Source organism: Furipterus horrens, unplaced genomic scaffold (genome assembly GCF_987537825.1).
Source record: "Furipterus horrens unplaced genomic scaffold, mFurHor1.1.pri manual_scaffold_7, whole genome shotgun sequence".
NCBI lineage: Eukaryota > Metazoa > Chordata > Mammalia > Chiroptera > Furipteridae > Furipterus > Furipterus horrens.
The window spans coordinates 1,231,077-1,253,817 of record NW_028327177.1 but is presented as its reverse complement, the minus strand read 5'-3'; the positions used below and the strand labels follow the sequence as shown (position 1 = coordinate 1,253,817).

At 62.8% G+C, this 22,741-nt stretch overlaps 1 protein-coding gene across 1 annotated transcript in view; it reads right to left on the bottom strand.

Moving 5' to 3' along the window:
- Window positions 1-2,708: 2,708 nt before the first annotated feature.
- The window catches only part of TSNARE1 (t-SNARE domain containing 1), a 50,615-nt gene continuing 30,582 nt past the window's right edge, over window positions 2,709-22,741 (bottom strand). The window contains exons 9-12 of the mRNA XM_090283310.1: window positions 22,479-22,551; window positions 21,250-21,332; window positions 8,283-8,389; window positions 2,709-2,835 (exon numbers count right to left, since the gene is read on the bottom strand). Of these exons, the coding sequence (XP_090139436.1) occupies window positions 8,294-8,389; window positions 21,250-21,332; window positions 22,479-22,551 (252 nt within the window). The 3' untranslated portion in view covers window positions 2,709-2,835; window positions 8,283-8,293. The remainder of the gene's footprint in view (window positions 2,836-8,282; window positions 8,390-21,249; window positions 21,333-22,478; window positions 22,552-22,741) is intronic.

The following is a 22,741-nucleotide window of genomic DNA, read 5'->3' as shown; positions in this document are numbered from 1 at the left end:
GAACCTCCCCTGGGGGTACGTTCTGTGGGGACTGCAGATCCCAGGGGACGGGAGGACAAAGGGAAGTGGAGCGGAGCCCTGACGGGCCCAGCAGCGCGGCCGTGGCCTCCGTGAACAGCAGCGCTTCGTGATCCTTCTCCCGTCGACGAGCGTGATCGCGAGGACAATTAGTCTCGGAATCACCACGGAGGAGTGTTCAGAGGAAAACAAATGTAACAGAAATCCATCCGAGCTGTGATTGTAATGCAGTGTATCATAGTCGATTGAATTGCAAATACAAGGTAGTCCCTTGTCCATCGGTCTCAGCACATCAACAACTTGCGTGTGTAAGTGGGAGACGCGCCAGTGGAGGGAGCGGAGGTTTGGTCAGAGGAGGACTGGGAACCTCAGGCCAAAGGCTGCCTCACGGCCTCTGATGCTGCTGGGCCCCTGGGCACCCCAGGCTGGAGGGAGGCCGCCTGGTCCTGCCCTGCCCGCGGCTCAGTGGTCGCCTCCTCAGAAGCACCTGGACCGCAGCCCAAGCCCACGGCTGCCGGCTCTGTGCCACCTCTGCTCCCGTGACCTGCACCGCTGGGCCCCCCCAGCAAGCTGTGGCTCCTGTTTGCACATGTGACGCCCACCACACGGGGCACTGCTGGTGGCAGGGGTCCTGGCTCACTTCCTGAACCACACCCAGTGAGAGGGGCACCCAGCACCCGCAGCTGCCAGGGGAATAAATGAGTGGGTGAACGATGGGGGAGACGGACAGGTGCCCCGGAGCTTCCACGGCCCCGGTGGCTGAGGGGGTGGCGAGAAGAGACTCAGATGGAGGGGACACGGGATGCGGTCCCCACTGCCCACTCACCTCCGGTCGCCCGCCACATGCCGCAGCCCCGTTCTTCCAGGCCCCCAACCTCCCCAAAGGGAAGCTCAGCAGTTCCAGTGGAGCTCTGGGTTCCGGCAGCCATGTCGCCTGGGGACCGGGAGACGCTTCTCATTCCTGCTCTGCCCCGCCGGCCACGCTGTGCGACTGAGGAAAACCAGGTTCCTCCCTGGGCCTTCCCAGGAGGATGAGGGACGGGGGCTCAGGGTCCTGGGAGGGAACACTGTGGTCACAGCTGCCCCGTCCTGTGCCCACATCAGCGCCCGCACTGGACAGGCCCCTGGCGGGGGCTGACTCAGCAAGGGTGGCTGTCACAGCTCTCAGCCTCACCGGCAGCCACACGGTGCCTCTGAAGGTCACCCGGACACCGTGCTCTTGAGTGGGGAGGCTGCGTCCAGCCAGGAGGTGGCAGCTGCCGCTGACATCAGCACTGTCCCGGGCGCCTGCCTCCTGGCCCTGTGCTGCCCTCAGTCACAGCCTGAACTCCTCACCCAGACAGCTGCCCCCACCAGAGCCACCGGGGAGGGCTGACTGGCAGGGCCGGCCAGCTGCAGCTCGGAGCCCCGCGTGCCCAGAGGAGGGCTGGTCAGCCCCCCCCCGCCCCCCACCCCTCCCCCTTCTCTCCAGGGTCCTGCAGCTGAGGGAGGCGGGGCAGAGCCTGCAGCTCCCCTGCAGGCAACCCCCTCCTCTCTGGGCTCAGCGCTCCCATCTGTAAAATGGGGGCCCCGGCCTCAGCCCCAGCATGGGGACCTCAAGTTAACAGGACCCCAACCCGGTGCCTCCAACACTCAGGTTTCCCAGTGCGGCGAGAGAACTGGCCCCCCGCCCCCAAACCCAGGGCGGCTTCTATACCGCCCTCCCCTCCGCCCACCCGGAGCCCGGCCAGCCTGTGGCCGCAGACGCGCAGAGGCCGCTCGCCCCTGCCCGGGACGTGCGAGATCCAATTCGCTCCCGGCACCTCCTGCAGACAGCCATGGGGCGGCAGCCCCCGGCCACTGCGAAGCCGAGGGGCCGCTGCCTCTCCGCGGAGGGCGGGCCTGCCCCCGCCCGCGCCGTCCTCCGAATCCCTGAAGCAGTCTTCGGGACCAAGCAGCCTGGACCCAGACGTTGGAGACGCCCCCCTGCAGAGGACTGGGGGTCTGGGTGCAGGAGCTGGAGGCCGTCTGCTCCTGCCCACCTGAGCGGAAAGCAGCCCCTGGCCGACGCAGATGCTTCTGGAATGTGGCTCCCGGGTGGGCTCACTGCCTCCCTGTCCCCCTCCGTGAGGTCCTGAGCTCTACAGGGACCTGGGACAGGCCATGCTGACCCCCGGTGCTTGTGGGGACGTCAATCTGCCTGATGGGCACCCACTCCCCGAAGCGAGAGGGGCTGCCTCCTGCCCCGTCAGTCCATAGGGGCTTCTCTGCCCCCCTCCTGTTTAGGGGTGTCTCCCCCACTATCACCCCTCTGCTGCAAGAGTGGGGAGCCTTGGGGCAGCCCAGGCCAGGTCCCTCCCAGCCAGGACCCCTTTATTCCTGGCCCACCCGGCTGGGCATCAGGAGGCAGGGAAAGCATGACCCCACCCCAGCCCACCCATGTTCCCAGCTGGCCAGGGCTGGTGCTCAGTCTCCTGTCTCCGGGACGAGGGGGCAAGGCCCTGGGTGGGGGCTGGGTCTCCCGTGGGAGGGGCAGGCGGGGCCTCAGGCCAAGCCAGCCTACTGCTCTGGAGCAGGGGCCACCGCACCCCGAGTTCTTGCCCTGTGCACTCACACACACACACTCACATTCACACTCCACACCCGCCACGCCCTCTGGAGCCCGAGGGACGCCCCTCAGCCGCAGATGGAGGTGACGCACGCACAGCAGGGACATGGAGGCAGTTTATTGGGGCGGCTTGGCCAGGGGCCAGGACATGGGGCCAGGTCAGCGCCCGGTAGGGTGACAGGCAGGTGCACAGCTCTCCCGGGTCCTGCAGGCCAGGTGGCAGCGTCAGTCTGCAAAGCAATGGACCCGTCAGCGCCCACTGAGGAAGCGGAGGCTCGGCGCTCGGCCGCGGCCTGGCCGGACCAGCGGGGTGGCTGAGAGGCCGGCGCAGACTCCGGACCTGGCTCTTTCCAGCCTGCCGCCCCCTTGGGAGCCGGGAGCAGCCGCCTGCTCTCCTGGGGCCAGGCCAGGCCAGGGGCCAGAAGGTAGCAGGCCCGTCGTCACTGCCCTGTCCTCACCCCAGGGGGTGGGGGGCGGGTCCCCATCACAGAGGACAGGTCCTAGGAGGGAAGCGGCCGCCTGTGGCCAATGGTGCCACACGGACTCGCCTTGCTCAGAGCCTGAGCCTGACCCCCTAGGGCCCTGGGGGACACCACCCACCCCGCCCATCATGTCGCTGTCCTCAGACTGTCACCTTCTTATCCTCTCACCACTTTGCCACGGGGCGCTGCACCCCCACCCCCACGATGGCGAGCTCAGCTGCCAGGGAGACCCGAGCGCCGACCTGCAGACATCCTGCCGCTGCGGTGGCCTGACGCCCGCCCCACAGGCCCGCTGGGACCGCCGCCCTCAGGGCTGAGGCCACGTGCAGGCCCCTCCAGCCGGGGGAGGGTCCCAGCCGGGCTCTGGGGGCCGGGCAAGGAAGTGTCCCATGTATACACATTCTGCTGGTGTTCGCGGTGGACTCTGCATAGCTTATTAGCAGTTAATATTTAATTCTCTTCTGTGGATTTAGCTTAATTATTCAATTTATTATTGCAATTACTGAGAAGCACCAGAAGCAAAATTGCTTGCTTTGAGTGGGGAGACAGTTGGGGGGGACTCTTGCCAAGTGCACCCCGATTCTCAGGTGCCTCTTTGGTGGGCTTCGCCCCAGGGGCTCCGCCCATCCCACTGAAGTCTCCCTTCCTGCAGCAGACCCTCTCCTCTCCGCCAGGTCTGTCAGGGGATACGCCCTTCAGGTGAGACCAGGCCCTGCATCTATGGGGGGCCTCGGAGGCGGGGCGGCATTTGCCTGGCAGCCCCACCTGCAGACGACCACCTGCCCACGCGCCCCCTTCTGAGTCAGAGCCTGCGTCGTCCACACACCAGCTCTGCGCTGCGTCTCCGTGGGGCTGCGGTGAGGACTGAGTGAGGGGACCCCCACGTGAAGCCCCCACTACGTGCTCGGTGAACAGAAGATACACAGGTGCCCCCTGCCCTCCCAGGGGAGCACGCTCCAGCCCCTTCATCAAATTACAGGGGGGGCGGGTGGTTACAGAGGGCTCTGTCCTTCCCAGCCTGCCCATGTGCACATGTATGCAGTCACGTGGACACATGGACACAGACGCACGCAGGCACACACATGGTCACGTGCATAGGCGCACACGCACAGAGATGCGCAGGAAGATGCACATGCACACACGCACATGTAACAGCCGTGCGCACACACAGACACAAGCACACACACACAGGAGATGCGCTTGCGCACACGTATGCAGACACAGACATGCACACAGATGCACGGAGAATGCACAGGAAGACGCGCACCCACGTGCACAGGGGGAGGCTGTGGGTGCAGCTCCCGCCCGCGCTTCCCGAGTGGGAGTCGCCGGCCCTCGGGTCGCTGCCTCGCCGCTTTCAGAAGACACTACACACGTGACTGGCTATGAGCCCCCGCTCAGCCTCGTGGTGCGCGTGAGGAACGCTCCCTTGACGTCTGCGGGACACACTTGTCTGTTCACGGCGGCCCAGCCTGCGACGCTGGCAGGGAGCAGGACCCCGCACGGGCACCGGCTCCTGCCCCACGCCCTGCGCCACGCCCGGTGACCACCGAGAGCCCACATCCCACGGCCCGCGGACAAGTCCACGGCCACCGAGTCCAACGTGGACAGGGTCCTGAGGGCACAGCCCCTGCAGCCGAGGGCTCCGGGACGCTGGGGCAGGGCCCCCCACCCCGAGGACGCCTCTCCTCCTGCAGGCTCCGCCGGCTCCTTCCCGAAGGAGTCGTGCTCCGGCCCGTCTGCCCGCTGTCTGCACGGCCTTCTACCCTGGCACCCCGAGGCCTCGCAGCCAGGCTCATGGGGCAGAGCTCGGCCCCTCTCCACACACACAGGTGGCAGGGGCCGTGCCGGGAACTCAGAATCCCCAGGACTCCTCTTCCTGTCCCCACACGCTGAGCCTGACCTGCAACCTTCATCTGCGACCTCCTCACGCAGCGAGCAGCCTGGAGGTGCTTCTGGAAAAGCTGACCTTTCCTGAGTGGGAAACAGGGTCCCAGCACAGACACCAGGGGCTGAGGCCAGAGCTCAGCTCAACCAGGACAGGCAGCTGGCTTGTCCTGTGTTGTCCCTGATGCCGTCAGGGCCGAGGGTGCCCGGCCCTGACACAGACTCAGTCTAGACCCCAGTCACACTGACCCCTGACCCCGGTCACACTGAGCCCTGACCCCGGTCACACTGAGCCCTGACCCTGGTCACACTGACCCCTGACCCCGGTCACACTGAGCCCTGACCCTGGTCACACTGAGCCTGGGCTCTGAGCCCAGAGTAGCTTTCCCAGGAGCTATAAATTGAGCCCGGGGCCTGGCTGAGCACCATCCCCTTACTTTGGAGACTCTGGGCATGTGACCTGTTCTCTGCCCCATCTGAGTGAGCCCCCATCCTGACCTGTCCCCAGGCCCGCGAGCAGCAGGCTGAGTAAACGTAGGCAGGGAGGAGCTCAGCCCGTGCAGGGCCGCAGCCCCGGGACCCGGCAGGGGCGCTTGGGGCGGCCTCACCCTTCATGCAGACGTGGGGATGTGCACCCAGCTCCTGCCAGGCCAGGGAGCCCGAGCTCCCCCTTGGAGACCACTGTTCTCTGCAGAAATAACGCCCCCCCATATTCGAGCAGCGCCTTCCTTCCTCCAAGTGCTGCTCACATGTGGCCGCCACCTGCCTTTGTCCTCAGAGCAGCCCAGCAGTGCGGGGAGAGGACAGATGCCTGGCCCCCTTCCTCTGCAGGAAACCGAGTCCGGGGCTGCGGGTGGGGTTGGCGCCAGGCTGCTGGGGCCAGTGTCCGTCAGCCACACGCCAGGGCTGACGGGTCCCCAGGTGGGCTCAGGGCTCCGGCCGCCCCATGTTGCCCAGGGACACCCACACCCACACCCACAGATGCCCAGATGGCCAGGGGTCTGGCTCCAGGAGCAGGACCTCCTGGCTTGTCCAGGCCCAAGTGCCCTGGCCCCGCTTCCTGCCACCCCTGTGCTCCAAGCTGCTGGAGCTAGAGGCCCCTCTCTTCCCACCTGTGCCGGAGGGTCACATAAGTGGCCACGGGCTGGCCACACAGCCTGGGCCTCAGCCTTGGCATCTCCCCAGAGGAGACAGGGCCCACTTCTTACAACCAGGGGGCTCCAACCAGGGGGCTGACTAAAAAGGGACCGCTGTCCCCACTGCGTCTGCAGAACTGCCATGGGACCCCAGGCCCCAGAACCCATCCTCAGGTCCCCTCTGGCAAAGGGAGGGCGTCAGGGGCCCCAGCGTGGGGTCTGATCTGAATGTTCAGGAGAGCGGGAGGCTGGGCCTGAGCAGAGCAGAGAACTGGAAGGTGGCTGGTGGCCCTGCCGGATCCCCAGCCTCAGAGGGGATAGGGGTCAGGCTGGAGAAATCGGGAAGCCTCTTCCACAGCCGCACCTGCGAGCGGGGCGCTCTGCCCAGCCCAGGTCTCAGGAACAGGGGAGGCCCCTCACCCCTTGTCTGGACCACCAAGAGCCCGTCTGCTGGGCGCCCGTCCCAGGCCCACCCTGCTCCCCACAACCCTTCCCTGGGACCCTCTGTCCTGCCTCCTGGTCAGCCCCTCTGTCCCTTCTTCTGACCCCAGCACGTGACGGTGCCGGGTTGGGGTGCCACCAGCCCTGCTCTCTAGGGGAGTCTGCACCTTGCATCCCCCTGACCCAAGGGCGCAACCCGGCTGGGGCCCCCGCCTGCCTGGGGCGGCAGGAGGACCAGTCCAGGCCACACACGCTGACAACAAACGTGAGTCTCCCTCCCCCGCGCTCGCCCCCGCCCCCCAGGGCCAGTGCCCACCAGAAGCTGGCCCCCCAGCCCAGCCTCCGCAACGGAGCCGCCGGTTAGGTCACTTCTCAATGCCTCACTCACAGGAACTGGGGGGTAATAAATGCCTCTTGTTTGCAGACACTAGGCTGTCGGCTCATCTGTTGCCCAGCGGTAAACCACTCAGCACCCGCCTGCCCCGCTGCGGTGGCTCCATGCTGTCGCTCAAGCACATCTCGCGCTCCGTCCCCATCAGCTGGCCACTCGGTTCCTGCCCAGGGCCCCATGCTCCGGGAACACCGAGCTCCCCAGTCCCGAGATGTCTCGGTGAGGCTCTCTGACTCACTCTCCCCACCAGGGGCCTGGCTGCCTCCTTGGGGTTCCTAACACACACCCGCCACACACCCCAACATGCTCTACTCACTGACTGCCCAGGGCACATCCTGCCGTGACCTTCGGGAAGTCAGTGAGCACATAGGAGCTCCAGGTTGGCCTGCCCCATGGCTGTGAGTTCCAGCAAAAGAGGGACCCCTCTGCCATGTTCACTGCTGAGTCACATGGCCTGACCTGGGCCTGACACAGAGGAGGATGGATGATGGATGGATGATGGTGGATCGGTGGACAGATGGATGCATGATGGATGGGTGATGGATAGATGGGTGATGGATGGATGGATGGTGGATGGATGGTGGATGGATGGATGGAGGATGGGTGATGGATGGATGGGTGATGGATGGACAGGTGGAGGATGGATGGAGGATGGGTAGATGATGGATGGGTGATGGATGGATGGAGGATGGGTGATGGATGGATGGGTGATAGATGGATGGATGCAGGATGGATGGATGATGGATGGATGGAGGATGGATGGATGATGGATGGAGAATGGATGGATGGGTGATGGATGGATGGATGGAGGATGGATGGAGGATGGGTGATGGATGGAGGATGGAGGATGGATGGATGGATGGAGGATGGATGGATGGGTGGTGGATGGACAGGTGGAGGATGGATGGAGGATGGGTGATGGATGGATGGGTGATGGATGGATGGGTGATGGATGGATGGGTGATGGATGGATGGAGGATGGATGGATGGAGGATGGATGGATGGAGGATGGATGGAGGATGGATGGAGGATGGATGGATGGAGGATGGATGGATGGAGGATGGATGGAGGATGGATGGATGGAGGATGGATGGATGGGTGGTGGATGGACAGGTGGAGGATGGATGGAGGATGGGTGATGGATGGATGGGTGATGGATGGATGGGTGATGGATGGATGGGTGATGGATGGATGGTGGATGGATGGATGGAGGATGGATGGATGGAAGGGTGGGTGATGCATCAAGAAGGGGTAGGCGGATGGATGGAATGAGGGTGGATAGAAAAACGGATGAGTAGACGACGCAGGGTTGGACGGTGTCAGGGCAGGTGGGCACTTACTGCAGGTGGCATCACTTTTGCACAGAGGTGGCAATGATGAGGATGACAACCAGCAGAACAGTGACTCCAGCTGACAGGAAGTAGCACTTGATCTTGCGTCTCTGGAGCTAGAAGAGAAGGAGAGAAGGAGGGTGTTACTGTGTCCCGACCCCAGCCTCCTGTCCCAGGGGGGCATGTGGCTCGTGCCTGCTGGACACTGGCACACAGGGGGCAGGGCCCAGCCAGAACCTGTCCCGTGCAAGGGCTCTGCCCTGAGCTGGCACACACGCTCACTGAAAAGCGGTCTGGGCCTTGGAGCCAGGCCACAGGGAGGACACTGGCCAGCGCCAGGGACAGGCAGGCCAGCTCAGGCTGGAGGATCTTAGCCACACCCCTTCTCAGTGTCACGGGTCCTGTAGGCACAGGACGATGTCACAGACTCCCCAGGGACATTGGAAAGCCTCGATTAAGAGGACACACAGAGGGTACACAGCCTGGGTCCAGCCAGTCCCAGACATGTGGCCTTCGCCTGGCAGCCTTATCGTCCCGTACAGTGCCGTGGCCATGACTAATGTAGCAAGTTCTGGGCCACGTCATCACAGGCCTCATGGAAAGAAAGACATACAGACCTGCACTGGGGACTCAGTGGGGAGGGGTTGAGAGGTCATGTGAAGAAAGTGATGCCTCATGCAGTTCCTCCTGCCTGTCTCTCCACTTTCTCAAGTGGCCATAAACTGTGTGTTCAGAGTGAGGCACAGCAGGGCAGCCGAGTGAAAGGGAAGAGCTTGTTGGTGACGGAGGCACCGGGGTGCTGGGCGTTCCTGGAGTAGGTTGGCCTCTCATTTTTCTTCAATTCTGGTTTCCTCATTCTGCACTGGTTGACTGTTTTATTCTTCCTTATGTTCCAAATCATTGCTTTGAACCCTGGTTTCCTTCCCTTCACCACGGGTTGTGTGTGGATTTTCCTTCGTTTCACGTAGCACAGCCTTCACTTCTTCCCTTATGCGTTTGCCATACTCAAGCACATCTGTCAAGCCTGTGAGCACCTTTATCACCAGTGTTTTGAACTCTGCGTCTGTTAGGTTGGCTATCTCCTCATCACTTAGTTCTCCCACTGGAACCTTGATCCATTCCCCATTTTGGGCCATACTTCTCTGTCTTCTCTGTGGAAGACAAACCAACAGAACCAAAGGGGCCTGGGGGCCTGTCCCCAGCAGCAGGAGCTACATGGGTGGCTCCAGGAAGGTGGAGGTGAGGCAGGGGCCCCCTAGCACCCAGGCCATGGGTGCTGGTCAGGTTCTGGCCAGGTTGCAGCAACTCGGAGAAAGGCCATGACCCCCACCCAGAGGCTCCCAGAGCAGGGACTAGGTGGGCTCAAGGGTGCGGAACTCTGTCCCTCTGACCCACCAGGACCCTTGTCCCCCCTCAGAAGCCTCTGGCCCACACTCCCTCTCTCTGAGCCTGCTTCTCATGCAAATGTATTCAGAATGCATGGCATTGCAGAAATGTCTATCTGTATATATTTAGACTCCATTTCAAAAGAATCCTTCAGAACTGGAGCATTCGGGTAGGTGGCTGTGGGCAGGGCTGTTTAAGTGTTCACATCAGAGACGCCCTGTTTCCTAAGTGAGCAACACAGGCCGGAAGTGCTGAAACCGACACATCCTACTGCAGGAGGTCGCAGAGTTACGAGCTGACTTAGAGGCGCTGCGTCCAGAGGACAGGAGTCAGCAGCCACCCCAAGGATGGGGCAGGGGCAGCAGAGAGCTCCCCAGTGACGCTCACGTCCCTGACGGCCTGGCAGCCACAGGGTCCCGTACAAGCTCGGGGCCTGTCCCCAGGGGCTGCCTGCACCAGCCTGCACCAGCCTCCCCCTGCCAGGTCCCAGACTGAAGGCTGATTCCTGGCTCCTCGGGGTGGGGGCCACCCTCTTTGGTCAGGACAGGTGAGCCTTCTGGGGGACATAGTGTGGTGGCCCCAGCACAGCACGTAAGGGATTCACGGATGTGACCAGAGCTGCCCCATCTGCGTGGCCAGACAGGAGGGTGATTCCCAGAGGACATGCAGGTGCCGCTCGGCCACTGAGCACCAGCTGGTGACCGGCCCTGAGCCTCGGCTTCCTGACGCACAAGTCACGCCAACAGTCGGGTCTCATGGAGTCAGGAGGTGGCACCCGTGGTCCCCGGGGACGTCATGCTGAAACACGCAAGCTGTCACCCTCATTAACCTTCCCCACAGCGGGGATCATGCCCGGAAGGTATCCCTCTGGGACGGGAACAGCAGAAAACTGCATTCAGGATGGTCTTCAGCAGACACTTCTCTCTGGCAGCGTCTGGGACAAGGCTGCTGCTCCTGCCGTGGGGACGGTGGCCGTTTGGTGCGTCTTCCTCAGGGTGAGCGTCAGGCTTGGGGCAGAGGCTGGTCTACTTCAGACACTTGCTTGTTTTCTTGTCCTCTTCTCTCCGATCCTGCCATTTGCCTGGGTCTCCTTGTGTCTTACTGAGGTGGCCTGCCCCGCCCATCTGAGGAAGCCCGTTCAGTTGATCCCATGTTGTGGCGACCCTGGCATCTCTCTCATGGCTCTAGCACCCCATCCCCGCAAGCCTCTCCCCTGGGAGGGACAGGAGCCATGTGTGCACTCTCAGGCACCAGGGCTCCGGGCTCGGTCAGCCCCGCTCCTTCCCAGCAGCACCACCAGCCTGCAGCTCCCGTGCTGGGTCGGGGCCACGGCATCTGCTGGCACAGTGGGATGTGTACCATAAACACAGCAGGAGAGAATGACACCAGGGTGACCTGTGAGGCTGTGACACACCTGATGCCAAACTCAGACAGGAGCAGGAAAAGGAAGGAAAGGTGGGGGCCACAGAGAGGCAAGAATCTTAACTGAATGGGACCAGCTAGGCCCTCAGTGAGAGGGAGGTGGTGATGGTGATGGTGATGGTGATGGTGATGGTGATGGTGATGGAGGAGATGGTGATGGTGGTGATGACAGTGATGGTGATGGTGATGGTGATGGTGGGGATGATGGTGATGGTGGTGATGGTGACGGTGATGGTGATGGTGATGGTGGTGATGATGGCGATGGTGGTGATGGTGATGGTGGTGATGGTGATGATGGTGGTGATGGTGATGGTGGGGATGATGGCGATGGTGGTGATGATGTCGATGGTGGTGATGGTGATGATGATGGTTTGCTCTGGCCCAGTTCAGTTCACCCCTGACTGTTGAGCGGTTTAATGTTAGGAAGTGTATCCATGGCATTCAACCCATTCACAGATAAAAGGAGAAAAACTAAATCATCATCCCACAGAGTAAAAAAATTTGATGACACTGAACACCCATCCAGGATTTTTTTTTAAAGCTCCTATCAAACCCTTAGCAAACTTTCTCAATCTGACAAGGAGCATCTATAGTAAATCTAAAACTGACATTTTAATGGAAGCATCCCTTATCCCATGAGAACCTAAACGGGGACGTCCCTGTCACCGTTAAGCCGACACATGCCAGAGCCCCCACCCAGCACGGTGATCTAGAAAGAGAAGAGGAAGGCAGGGGTGTGGAGAAGGGAGAAGTAAAACCACTATCCCTGTAATAATAGGATCATCGCCAAGGGTGACCTGAAACAATTCATAGGCAAAGCGTCAGAAACAAGGTGTCACCCCCCGGCCACCTCCACGCTCACTCACAGAAGGCACACACATGCCACACTCCAGCAGCCGCTGTCACATGGGCCATTTACGGAGACACACACAAAGTCTGTGCTTAGGAATAGTCCTTTAGAAAGATCTGAAGGCTGTGTCTGGAGGAAATCACCGTTCACACGTATTTAAAACATTAGAGCAGACGTAACTATGTGGGAGGTGCGCCGTGTTCACAGATGAGACCCAGTATCACAAGGAGGTCAGCTCTTCGCAGGCCGGGCCACAGAGGTCATACAGTTGCAACAAAAATGCTAACAGGGAAGGTTCTGGAAGCCGGCAATATAGCTCTCATGTGTTCACAGACAAGCAAAGGGCCAGGAACGGTCCAGCGCTCCCGGAAAGGAGGGTGACGGAGTCTGCCTACCAGGGAGCGTCACTGAGGGCAAAAGCTGGGTAGCTGTGGCCGTGAAGGATCCATGTAGTGAGGAGCAGAGACCAGACAGAGAGGCCATGTGCAGGGGCCAAGCCCGGACAGAGCCAGCAGGACAGCTGGACAGCAGGACGGGGCAGGGGTTCTGCCCAGCGGCTCAGGGCACGAACTACCACACAGAACACCAAGGTAAGACTGGAGTCCTTCAGGTTACGGGTGTGGGGGCCACCCAGAGACCCCCAAGGGCGACCCCAGGGAACGCAGGAGCCAGAGCCAGGGCGGGGCCTCCTGACACCAACCATGCGTCCGCATACACAGGAGAACATGCTCACGTGTGTGGGAGCGTGTGCATGTGTTTGTACATCCTTCCAATCACAGGAGGCAACAGACAAGGTGATGATAAAAATGGGCCAAAGGCATGAAGAGGCTCCGCAGCAAAGGAAACCCATAGAAACATACGAAAGGCTCCGCCTCGCTGGTAACCAGGGAAACCCACGTGAAGACCACAGTGAGGCACTGCTTTACACCCACCAGACGGGCAAAATCACGGACTCTGCCGGCAGACATCCTGGAGAGACTGGTATCGACGGTGAGGGTGTGACAGCTCACAGTCACTGGAATCCGTTCCCTGTCACCTGATGCAGGTGAATCACTCACATGCCCGATCTGGTAACCCCAGCGCTAAGTGCAAGTGAGAGAAAGACCCTCCCCTCCTGCTCTGAGGCAGAGACCACCCTCAGGGACTGTCTCTCCCATCCCGTGCCCCCTGCAGAGTGACAAGCCTGAGGCCTATGTCCAGCAGAGGGCACAGGGGACCCTCCTGAGAGCCGCAAACCGTGGAGCTGTCCGCGGTGCTGACGCTCAAGCCCGGAACTGCGTCTGTGGACCAGGGCGCCTGTTTACCCGATGGGCGTGCGGAGGCCAGGATCACACGGAAGGCGAGTTACAGGAAAGCGAGTGACAGGTACGCCCAGGTGGACAGCGCATCCTGCCTGTGGTCAGACCTCTGCTCTTCAGACGCTGAGCCCGTCACAGGGACCCACATCATGCAAGGTCTCCTGCTGGGGCTTCTCAGGCAGCTGACAAGTCCCTGTGGCTGGGGATCCAAAGGAGAAGCCACATCCCCCACAGCCATGATCAAGAAAGGACAAAAATGGACTCTGAGGGACAGAGAGGTTGGGAAGTGGCCGAGAGCGGGTTCTCCTGCCCTCACCCCACACGCCTGGAGACGCTCAAGGTGGCCACGGTTCCCCAAGGAAGGCGCGCACACCTGTCCGTCCCGGGCGGTGCTGCTTCACGCCCTGTCTTCTCGCAGCGTCCGTTAGGCCCTGAGTGCGTCGGCCCAGGAGACAGGCCTGCGGCTCAGCAGAGCAGCAGCTCACGTCGGCCACACGTCCTCAGGGCCAGGCACCGCCACTCGCCGCCCACAGCGCCCCTCCGTCTGCGGGGCACGCGCTTCGAGAGCGAGCTTGTTTGATGCCTGGGCGGTCCGTTTGGTTTAATTTTGTTGTTTTTCTTTTCTGTTGTCGAGAGGTAAACAGACCCCCTGTTTCATCTCCTAAGAAGGGTGGATTAATAATTTGTGGGCCCAGGGGGGCAGGGGGGCTGGCCAGGCACTGACGCTTTCCTCCTGGCTGTGCCCCCACTGGCTGTGACCCAGGCAAGTCGCTGGGCCTCTCCGGGTCTGTCCCCTCAGGCACAGACGAGGAAAGGACAGAGGTGGCGCTGGCAGTGAGGGCGCAGGACGAGAAGGGGCCCCGGCCCCCTCCCTCCCCGCCCCACAGATCAGGAGGCCCTGCTGTCTCTGCCCAGCTTCACCCCGACTTTGGAGGGTGGACCCTGTCTGAGCCTGCTGGGCTGTGCCGTGCACGGGGAAACGAGGATCTGTCTGCTCGAAGTCACACCGCGGGGTCGAGGGGTCCCCAGCGGAGCTGGGCTCAGGACCCAGGCTCGTGAGCAGCAGCCTCGGAGAGACGACCAGACGCTGGCTGCCAGCCCTAGAACCCTGTTTCTCTGAACTCAGAGGAAAACAGCTTCATTTGCATGAAATTTGCATACAGCTGCTGAAAATGAGCCCAAGTTCCCCGCCACTTGAAAACTGCATTGTTTCTGCCTTGAAAAGGACCTTCCCACGCACACATCCACCCCCAGTCATGCTGCCTCGGGTGGTGTCCCCTCGTCACCTCTGAAGGATGCGATTCCCTGCCCCCAGCCCAGCCCCCACGCCCCTCTGGAGCAGCGATGGTCACCGCAGCAGAGCTGGGGGCAGGGTCATGCTGGGCTGGAGCTCACTGCAGCCAACACCCCACCACCACCACCGCGCAGCTGGCCTAGTGAGTCCCAGCACCTGGGCCAGGCAGGGTGCCCGGCTCGGCCTCTCGAGCTGCCTGCCTGACCAAGAGCCCCAGGGTGTCTCCCTCCTCCAGGCCCAACTTCTCAGTGGGAGCCCCACCTGCACCCTGGGCCCAGGCCTTGTGGGTCCGGCGCTCACAAGCCCGGTCTGGGATGGAAGCTACGCCCAGGAGGTGACCAGGCCAGCAGGGGAGCAGGGAGGCTGCCTGCCTCCAGGTGAGAACCCACAGGCACAGGAGAGCAGGGTCTGGGCCTCTGAAGACCCCCCAGGGGGAGAGCCCTGTCTGATTAGCAGTCTGGGTGGTGACTGTGAGGGGTGGCCGGACGCCCCTGCCTCCCGTCCGCTGGGGGCAGGCAGCGCGGGGGCTGGACCTTGTCTTGTGCCCCATGCGGGGCCCCCACCCTCCTCTCAGCCCTCCCCCAGCAAAACCCAGTCACCATTTACTTAACCTGCTCGGCCTCCAAATGAAAAGGCAAAAGCCAACCCCCTTCCCCATTCCCAACACGCTCACCCCGCCCCCATGAGCAGAGGAGGGGAGGAGCTGCCATCAATGCCACACCTGCCAGGGGCCAGGACAGGCACCGGACTTTCCGCTGCCCCTGAGCTGGACCCCGTGGTCCCAGGACTGGGCACCATGCTGGCCCTGAGCTTAACACGCGGATAGGGCCTCGGCCACGGTCAGCATCATCCCAGTCCGTCCGGGGTGCTGCCGGGGAGGAGGACGGGGGTGGGGTGGTCTTCCTGCTAAACCAGGAGCTCCAGAGAGGCCAGTCACATGGCCCAAGAGCTCACTGACGTGTTATTCAGGATGGCCACCACTGAGACCGTGACACCGGCAGCCTGCAATGTTCCTTTCCCGCGGGGCATGTCTGATTTTACCCCAGATTATACATTTAGGGAATTCCCCTCTCCCCGTTCTCTAGAGAAGTGTGTGTCAGGGTGGCCCTCCGCATGTGAGTGGGCAGGACGCACTCCAAGACCCTCGGGTCCACGTTTCCACGCTGGACAGAGCACCTCCCACTGATTCAATGTCTCTCGTGCCCGGGGCCGCGGGTTCTTGCCCAGGTACTGCGTCCTGCCTGCAGGCTGGACTCTCCCAGGAGCCTGTCCACCTTCTCCCCAAGTCCCCAAATTTGTAGGCATAAAACTGTTCACAGAATTATCTTCATTATTTTGGAATGTCTGCTGTTTTCCTCCTGGGTCAAACTTCAAGGTTCCCGTTTTCATGGCCTTTCCGAAGCAGCAGCTCTGGCTGTGTGTAGATAATCACAACTCACGGAGTTCCGCTCGACTCTCAGGCCTCCTTGCTAATTTCTCTGGGCTGATTCTACAGCGCTTCACTTTTATTTTCTCTTTTTAATATCTCAAAGCATTAATTTTTAGGCTCTCTCTTCCTGCGCAAGCACATAGGCTGTAATTTCCTCTGAAGGGTCCCGCGGACTTGACCGTGCGCTGTTCTCACGGGGCTTCACATCTGTCTTCTTTACATCATGAATGGTTTTTTCTGTGGCCTCGGAGTTGTTTAGAACTGGTTTTGAATTTCCAAACATACAAGAAACTTTAATGTTCTGCTGCTGCCAGCTAATGACTGCGTTTTCCTGGGGCGTCTTCTGCGGTGCTTCCGCGTTCCTGGTTCTGAGCGCGGTGGCAGCTCCTCACCTGACCTGAGTCACCGTCGGAACTCGTCAACGTCCGTCCCAGACGAGAAAAAGCTACAGGAGGTCACCGCCGCCAGGCCAGTGTCACAAAAAGTGTGAAAGAGGCCCCTTTAAGAACAAGAAGAAGGAGTGGAAAACAGAAATAATGAAGTGGCAGTAACTGCACACCCATCAACAATTACATGAAACGTAAGGGGATTAAACGATCCCACAAAAGGCCCCCGTGGCTGAAGGGAGGCGGAGATGGGCCCTCCCACACACTGCCTCGGGACACTCGCTGCGGCGGACAGACACACAGACTAAGGAAGGAAAACGGATGTTCCACGAAAATAGAAATTTGTAAAAAGCTGGGGTAGCGACACTAACACCAGACAAAATGGGCTTGAAACCAAGGCTCTACCGAGACAGAGAAGAGCCCAGCGGTCCCACCTCTGGGCACTGACCCAAAGAAACCCAAACGCCAATCCAGGAAGACATACGTGTCCCTGCGCTCCCGGCAGCACCGTCTCTAGCAGCCACAGGAGGGAGGCACCCTAAGTGCCGTCCACAGACAAGTGGGTAAAAGGAAGGGGTGCGTGTGCACAAGGGAGTATCCCTCGGCCCTAAGAAGGATGAAGGAGGAGGCAGCAGGGGCTGGACGAGGGCAGATGGCCCATCCCGCCCCCCTGGTGGCCCCCGAGAGCCACCCAGGCCGTCTGGCTGCACCTGGACCCTGGTAATGGGCAGGAGCGGGTGCCAAGGGACAGACCACAGGCCAGACGTGGCACGGGGCAGCAAAGGCGAGCTCGCAGCCACGAAGCAGAGACGCAGCCATTCCGAGGGACTGGGGCCCCATCCCACCGCATGGACGCGTCAATGTTGCCGTCGCTGGCACTGCCTGTTTTGGTTATTTTATGCTTAAACAAGAAAAATATTTTTGTAAAAAAGAAAAACTCAACAGGTACAAAATGGCACCCCTCAATACAGTACCAGGAAACACATGTGCATACACGTATCACACCACAGACATACGACAGGGGACGTGGTCCCCGGGACGGTCAACACTCACAAAGGTGGGACTTCCAGGAGTCACTCAGCACAGTCTGGGGCCTTTCCTGGCTCCCAGGCATGACCAGGGCCCCACTGACAGGGTCTGGGAGCTCTGCACCTGTGTGCTCCTCCGGCTGCTCCAGCCGCTGCCAGACACCTGCAGGGAGGTGCCAGCTCACCCCCCTGCCAACAGCGTCATCCCCGAGTAGAACTCTGCCAGGCCACCAGCAGACCGGCTCCAGAGGCCCCTCCTCACACATCACCCGCCCCACTGACAGGGCAGGGAAGGCGGGGCAGCCACAGGCAGGCGTCCTGTGTCCTGAGTCCAGTTCCCACCTCGGCCGGACCCTAAAGCTCCTCCTCCACTTTCAGGATAATCCCTGAGAAGACCTCCAGGCACATGGGGGATCCCTGGGGACCTCGGGCAGGCCCCTGGGCACCTGCACCAGCAGGGCTGCCGTGTGGAGCAGCAGGCAGGACTCCCAAGGCTGGGCGAGCCTCCGCCAGCCTCCCCAGCACCCGCTTGAGCGCCTCCGTGCTGGGACCAGGAGGAGCGCAGGGCGTCCTGCCACCGGAGGAAGACCAGCAGCTGCCGCTCCAACTCTGAGGTCTCGGCTGCCATGGGCCTCTGGGAGAGCTAGGGCGGGGGACACAGAGGAGGGCAACGGGGAGGCCCCCAGGGACACAGCTGCGGCCGGGGCCACAGCAGGGGAGGCGGGTGGCAAGGGTGAGGAGATGGGCGTGAGAAAGGCTCCTCGGAGACCCACGGGGCCGGGTCCAGGCAGACTCAGCCTGTGCAGGGGCAGCGGGGGCAGCCACAGGCAGCTGAGGGCCTTGTCCTCCTCGTCGGCTAGTGGAGGGAGACAGGAGACATGAGCCTCATGGGCCAGGGCGGGGGTGACACCAGGAGGTCCAAGGACACGCTGGGGTTGTCACCTGTGCAAGGCCCTATGCACATGTACCATTTAGGGGTCACAGTGACCCCTGCGGTGGGCAGCAGCACCCTTACCAGGATGCTAAAACTCAGCAGGTGAAAGACTCCAGTGTGGCTGAGATGGAAACCAAACCCTGGCACTCCAAAGCCTAGGGAGAGCCACCATATTGCCATGGCTACCCATCCACCTGCCATCAGTCTGCATCCATCCACACACCCGTCCACCCGCCATCTATACGCCTCCATCCACCCACCTGTCCATAATTATCCACCATCCTGTCTGCTGACGTACATCTGCCCACCCCTCTGCTCACCTACCTGCCAAGCGGGTGCTCAGTCACCTACCCCGCTCCCCCGGCTCACACTGACCCAGCCAGCCGATTCCCGTGCCTGCATCCGCCCCCACCCACCCACTCCCGTGCTTCCACCCACGCGCTCACCAACCATCCATCCACCCATCAGCCATCCGCCCACCCATCTACCCGCCTGGGTGTCCCTCTCCCGTCCTCAGTCTGTCCACCCAGCCGTCCATCCAGGCCCTCATCTGTGTCCCTGCCTCCACACGCCCGCCAAGCGGGTGTCCCAGGAGGCTGAGGGGTGCACACAGAAGCAGAGCCTCCCCGGGGCAGTGGGAGCGCCCTGGGCATGGAACCCGACGGGCTGGGCTCCCAGAGCAGCTCTGCCTCTGGGGGGCTGTGTCTGCAGGGAACCCTTCCCCCTTGGGGCTCAAACCCTTCATCTGCACAGGAAGGGCCTGGCCTGGGGCCTCTAACCCTCCCGCTGCTCTGGGTGGGGGGGAGCCAACACACCCCAGGGGACCCTCCAGGGGCTGAGACACGGGCAGCGGCGAGTCCTGTCCTACTGGGCACTTCCCGCAGGACGGGTGCACTGGCAGGGAGTGGAGGGCATGGCCGCGCGGCAACCACACTGGCTGTGCCTCTGGGGTCTGGGCCCCACGCATCTCTGTACGGCACAGCGGTTCCTGCTGGAAGGGGCAACGGGGCAGCGACAGCCTCACCCCAGGGACAGGGACGGGATCTGAGCCTGAGGAGGTGTCCACAGACACAGGGCTGTCCATGCCGCTGCCTCCTGCTCCTCCTGCTCCTGCTCCTCCTCCTCCTCCTCCTCCTCCTCCTGCTCCTCCTGCTCCTCCACCTCCCCCTCCTCCTCCCGCTCCTCCTCCGGCTCCTGCACCTGCCCGTCACATCTTTCCTCTGCAGTCCTGGCAGTCCTGTCCCATCTTCTTTCCATGGTCCAGACACCTGCCGCCATGCCTTCCTCCCACGTGCTGGCACCCACTGACCCTCTGGCCCGGCGGCCCTGGTGGTCGTGCGAGGAGCCACCTCTCGCTGCTGCTTCGCTCTCCAGATGAGGCTTTCTGGCCCCTCGAGCCCTGGCAGGCGCCACACCGGGGGAGGTCCCACCCGAGGCCAGACCCTGGGTTTCCGGTGGTCCGCCTCACCCCTCAGCCGTAGCCTGCACCTTCCACCCTGAGAGGCCCTGGAAAGACCAGGCCGGGGGCGCGTCTGGGGTGAAGGGCTGGGGCAGGGAGACCCAAGTTGGGGTAGACAGACACGATCCAACCCTGCCTCTGCTGCACCCTGAGGGCAAGACCTTGACCCAGCAATTGCCCCTTCCAGTGCAGCGTCCACTGGCTGTCTTGTGAGGCCGCCCCTTGCTCCCCTGACCTCTGAGTCTGAAGGCCACTGACAGAGAAACAGGGGGCAGCCTTGGGGGCGGCGCGCACCCTCACGCACCACTCTCTCCGAGAGCCCAGGGGTGGCAGGCCCGCCAGTTGGGGCCGGGGACACAGGGAGCACAGCAGTGTTGGGGGGCACTCCACCCACTCCCTGAACACTCCGTCCCGCCGCGGTCCTGCTGGGACCACCCCACGCCCCTTCCACTCTCCCCTGCCCATGGCAACCAGAACCCCCTTCCCAAGAAGAGCTTTGGCTTCTCGAAGCCAAAGAATGAGGACGCCTGCCACCCGCCCTCCCCTACACTTCCCGTTTCCCAGAGCCCACCTAGCTGTCTCCACTCTGGTCAGCAATGTTCCCAGCGCGTCTCAGCAGCCCCTCCTTTGGCCTCTACGCACTGTCCCCTCTGCCAGGACAACGCCTGCATGACCTTAAAGATGGAGCACGCACTCTCCCAGAAAGCAGGACCCTCCCGTCCCGGGGTTTGAGGTCCACCCCCACCACCACTGGGACACGTGCTCCCTGAGGGATGGGTTCTGCGGGATCCTTCTCTGCATATCAAGGCCCAGCAAGGAGCAGAGGGCTTGGGATAATGGGGGGGGGGGGGGGCAGAGGCCAGCTGCCAGGGTCTCCCTCCCCGCAGGTGGAGGCCAAGCCCCGGCGGGGACTGCAAACCAGCAAGGGCCCCGGCGGTCAGTCCCCAAGGCTGCCCGAAGCCTAGGTTCTCCGCGCTCTGAGCCACACGCCTAGTCCCAGGCGAAGTCCTGTGTCCACAGAGAGAGCCCCTCCCAGCTGGAGCCTGGGTCTGGGTCAGGGCAGACGCACGGGCAGAGCAGTGGGGGGTCCACAGCGTCGGGGAGCCGGCACACCCCGACAGGCCCAGCCCCCCTCTGAGCAAAGGGGAGGGCCGGCGAGCTTTCTGCAGCGGTTTCTGGGAACCGCGCCGGCCCTGCACCCGCGGGGGGGCCCGCCCGGCAGGCCCTGCTCGTACTCTAGACACCCCTCGCCCTGCAGCCTCCACGGAGCCAGTGGGCAGAGGCCCTGGCGCCTCGCACAGCGCAGGGGAGTAATCGCCCTGGAGGCAGAGACCCTGCCACCTCCTCCTCTCCCCTCCCCACACCAGTCCTTCTGGGCTCAGGAAAGACCCTGCGGGCCTGTCCCGCTCAGGAGAGGCCAGGGCCTGGCCTTCTGGGGACGGGGACCAGAGGGGGCCAAGGGCCACAGGCGGCCCCTCGCACTGACTTACCTGGTGCTGGCTGGCCCCGGCCAGGAGCTCGCTGGCGGCCTCCGTGTGAGAGGACGCGGCCTCAAGGCTGGCCTCGATGCTGTCTGCAAACAAGACAGCAGAGGCAGTTACTGAGTGGGGACCGCATCTCCCCCTTTGTGGTCCCCCAGGTCCAGGCAAGGAGTCCCGCCTCTCGAGAAGCACCGGCAGCAGACGACGCTGGGAGCCTGCAGGGCGCACACCTTGGCTGTCCCGAGCCATCAGGACAGAGGGCCTGGGGTGCCCTCGGAGCCGGGCAGCCCACTCAGGAGAGGGCAGGGCTGGCTGTTAGGATGCTGCCCCCTTGGGTACCCCGCTGCCGGCTGAGCCTCGGCCCCTGAGGAGGGCGGCCCGCCCCTGCACGTCTCGCAGAGCCGCCATGGCTGGTCTTGGACACGCTCCACGCCCCTCGGTGTCAGCGCTGACCAGAGAACAGGCGCCGGGCTGCCCGGGGCAGGAGCTGTGCTGTGGGAGGTCTCGGCCTGCAGGGTGCTGCCCACGCCCGACAGAGCTCCACCCAGAGGCATCCACAGGCCACCTCGAAGGGCAGCTCCCCACTCCGGAGCCCCAGGGGCCGCCAGGCCAGCGCCGAGCGCCCACACGACCTGCGACAGCCAGTGCCTCCCAGCCCAGGCCACTGCCTTCGCTGCCTCTCCAAGGCCCCAGGTCGGCCAAGGCAGCTCCACAGGGGCAGGCCCCCCCACGCAGGCCAGTCTGGGTGCAGGAGAGCGTCCGAGCACCAAGGCCACACTGCCAACTCCTGCTCAGCCCCCAGGGTGCCCACCCCGCCCTACAGCACCCCAACCAGCTCTGGCTCTGCCCGCAGAGCCCTCCCCCGCACACGCCCAGCCCTGAGACGGGGCCCACAGGAAGGCACCAGCAGCAGAACTGGGACCGCAAAGCAGTTCTGGGCTCCGCGTCCCCAGAACCCTCCCCTGGGGCACCATGGCATCCCCACCCTGGACAGCTTGCCCTTGCTCTGCAGAGCCCTTGGGTGAGGAAGGCCCAGGGTGGGGGGCATGGAGGCCACCCTCTTGCAGGAGCCTCCCCTGCCCGGGCCCCCCTCAGGGAGGAGCACGGGGGAGCGGGGGAGCAGGCAGCAAGTGCTCAGACCTCCAGAACCCGCCCTGAGCCTTGCCCCCCTGGGAGGAGGCCGTGCCCACACCTGGGTGAGGGACGGGGGGTGGGGTGCAGGTGGCGTGGGTACCCACCGATGGCCTGTCCCTGCTCTGACACCATGGAGGCCAAGTCCTTGATGATCTGGTTCACGTCCAGCACGTCGCTCTGGGGAAACAAGAGGACGGTCCTGAGGGGCCTGCCGGCTGCAGGGGCCCAGCCCAAGGGCACTGCCCCCAGCGAGGCAAGGGAGAGCCAATGGCAGGGCCGCCCACGGTCATGCCCCGGGCCACCCCGCAGGTCACAGAAGGGCTGGGATCTGAAGACTGCCTCCTGACTCCCCGGACCCCAGGGCCAT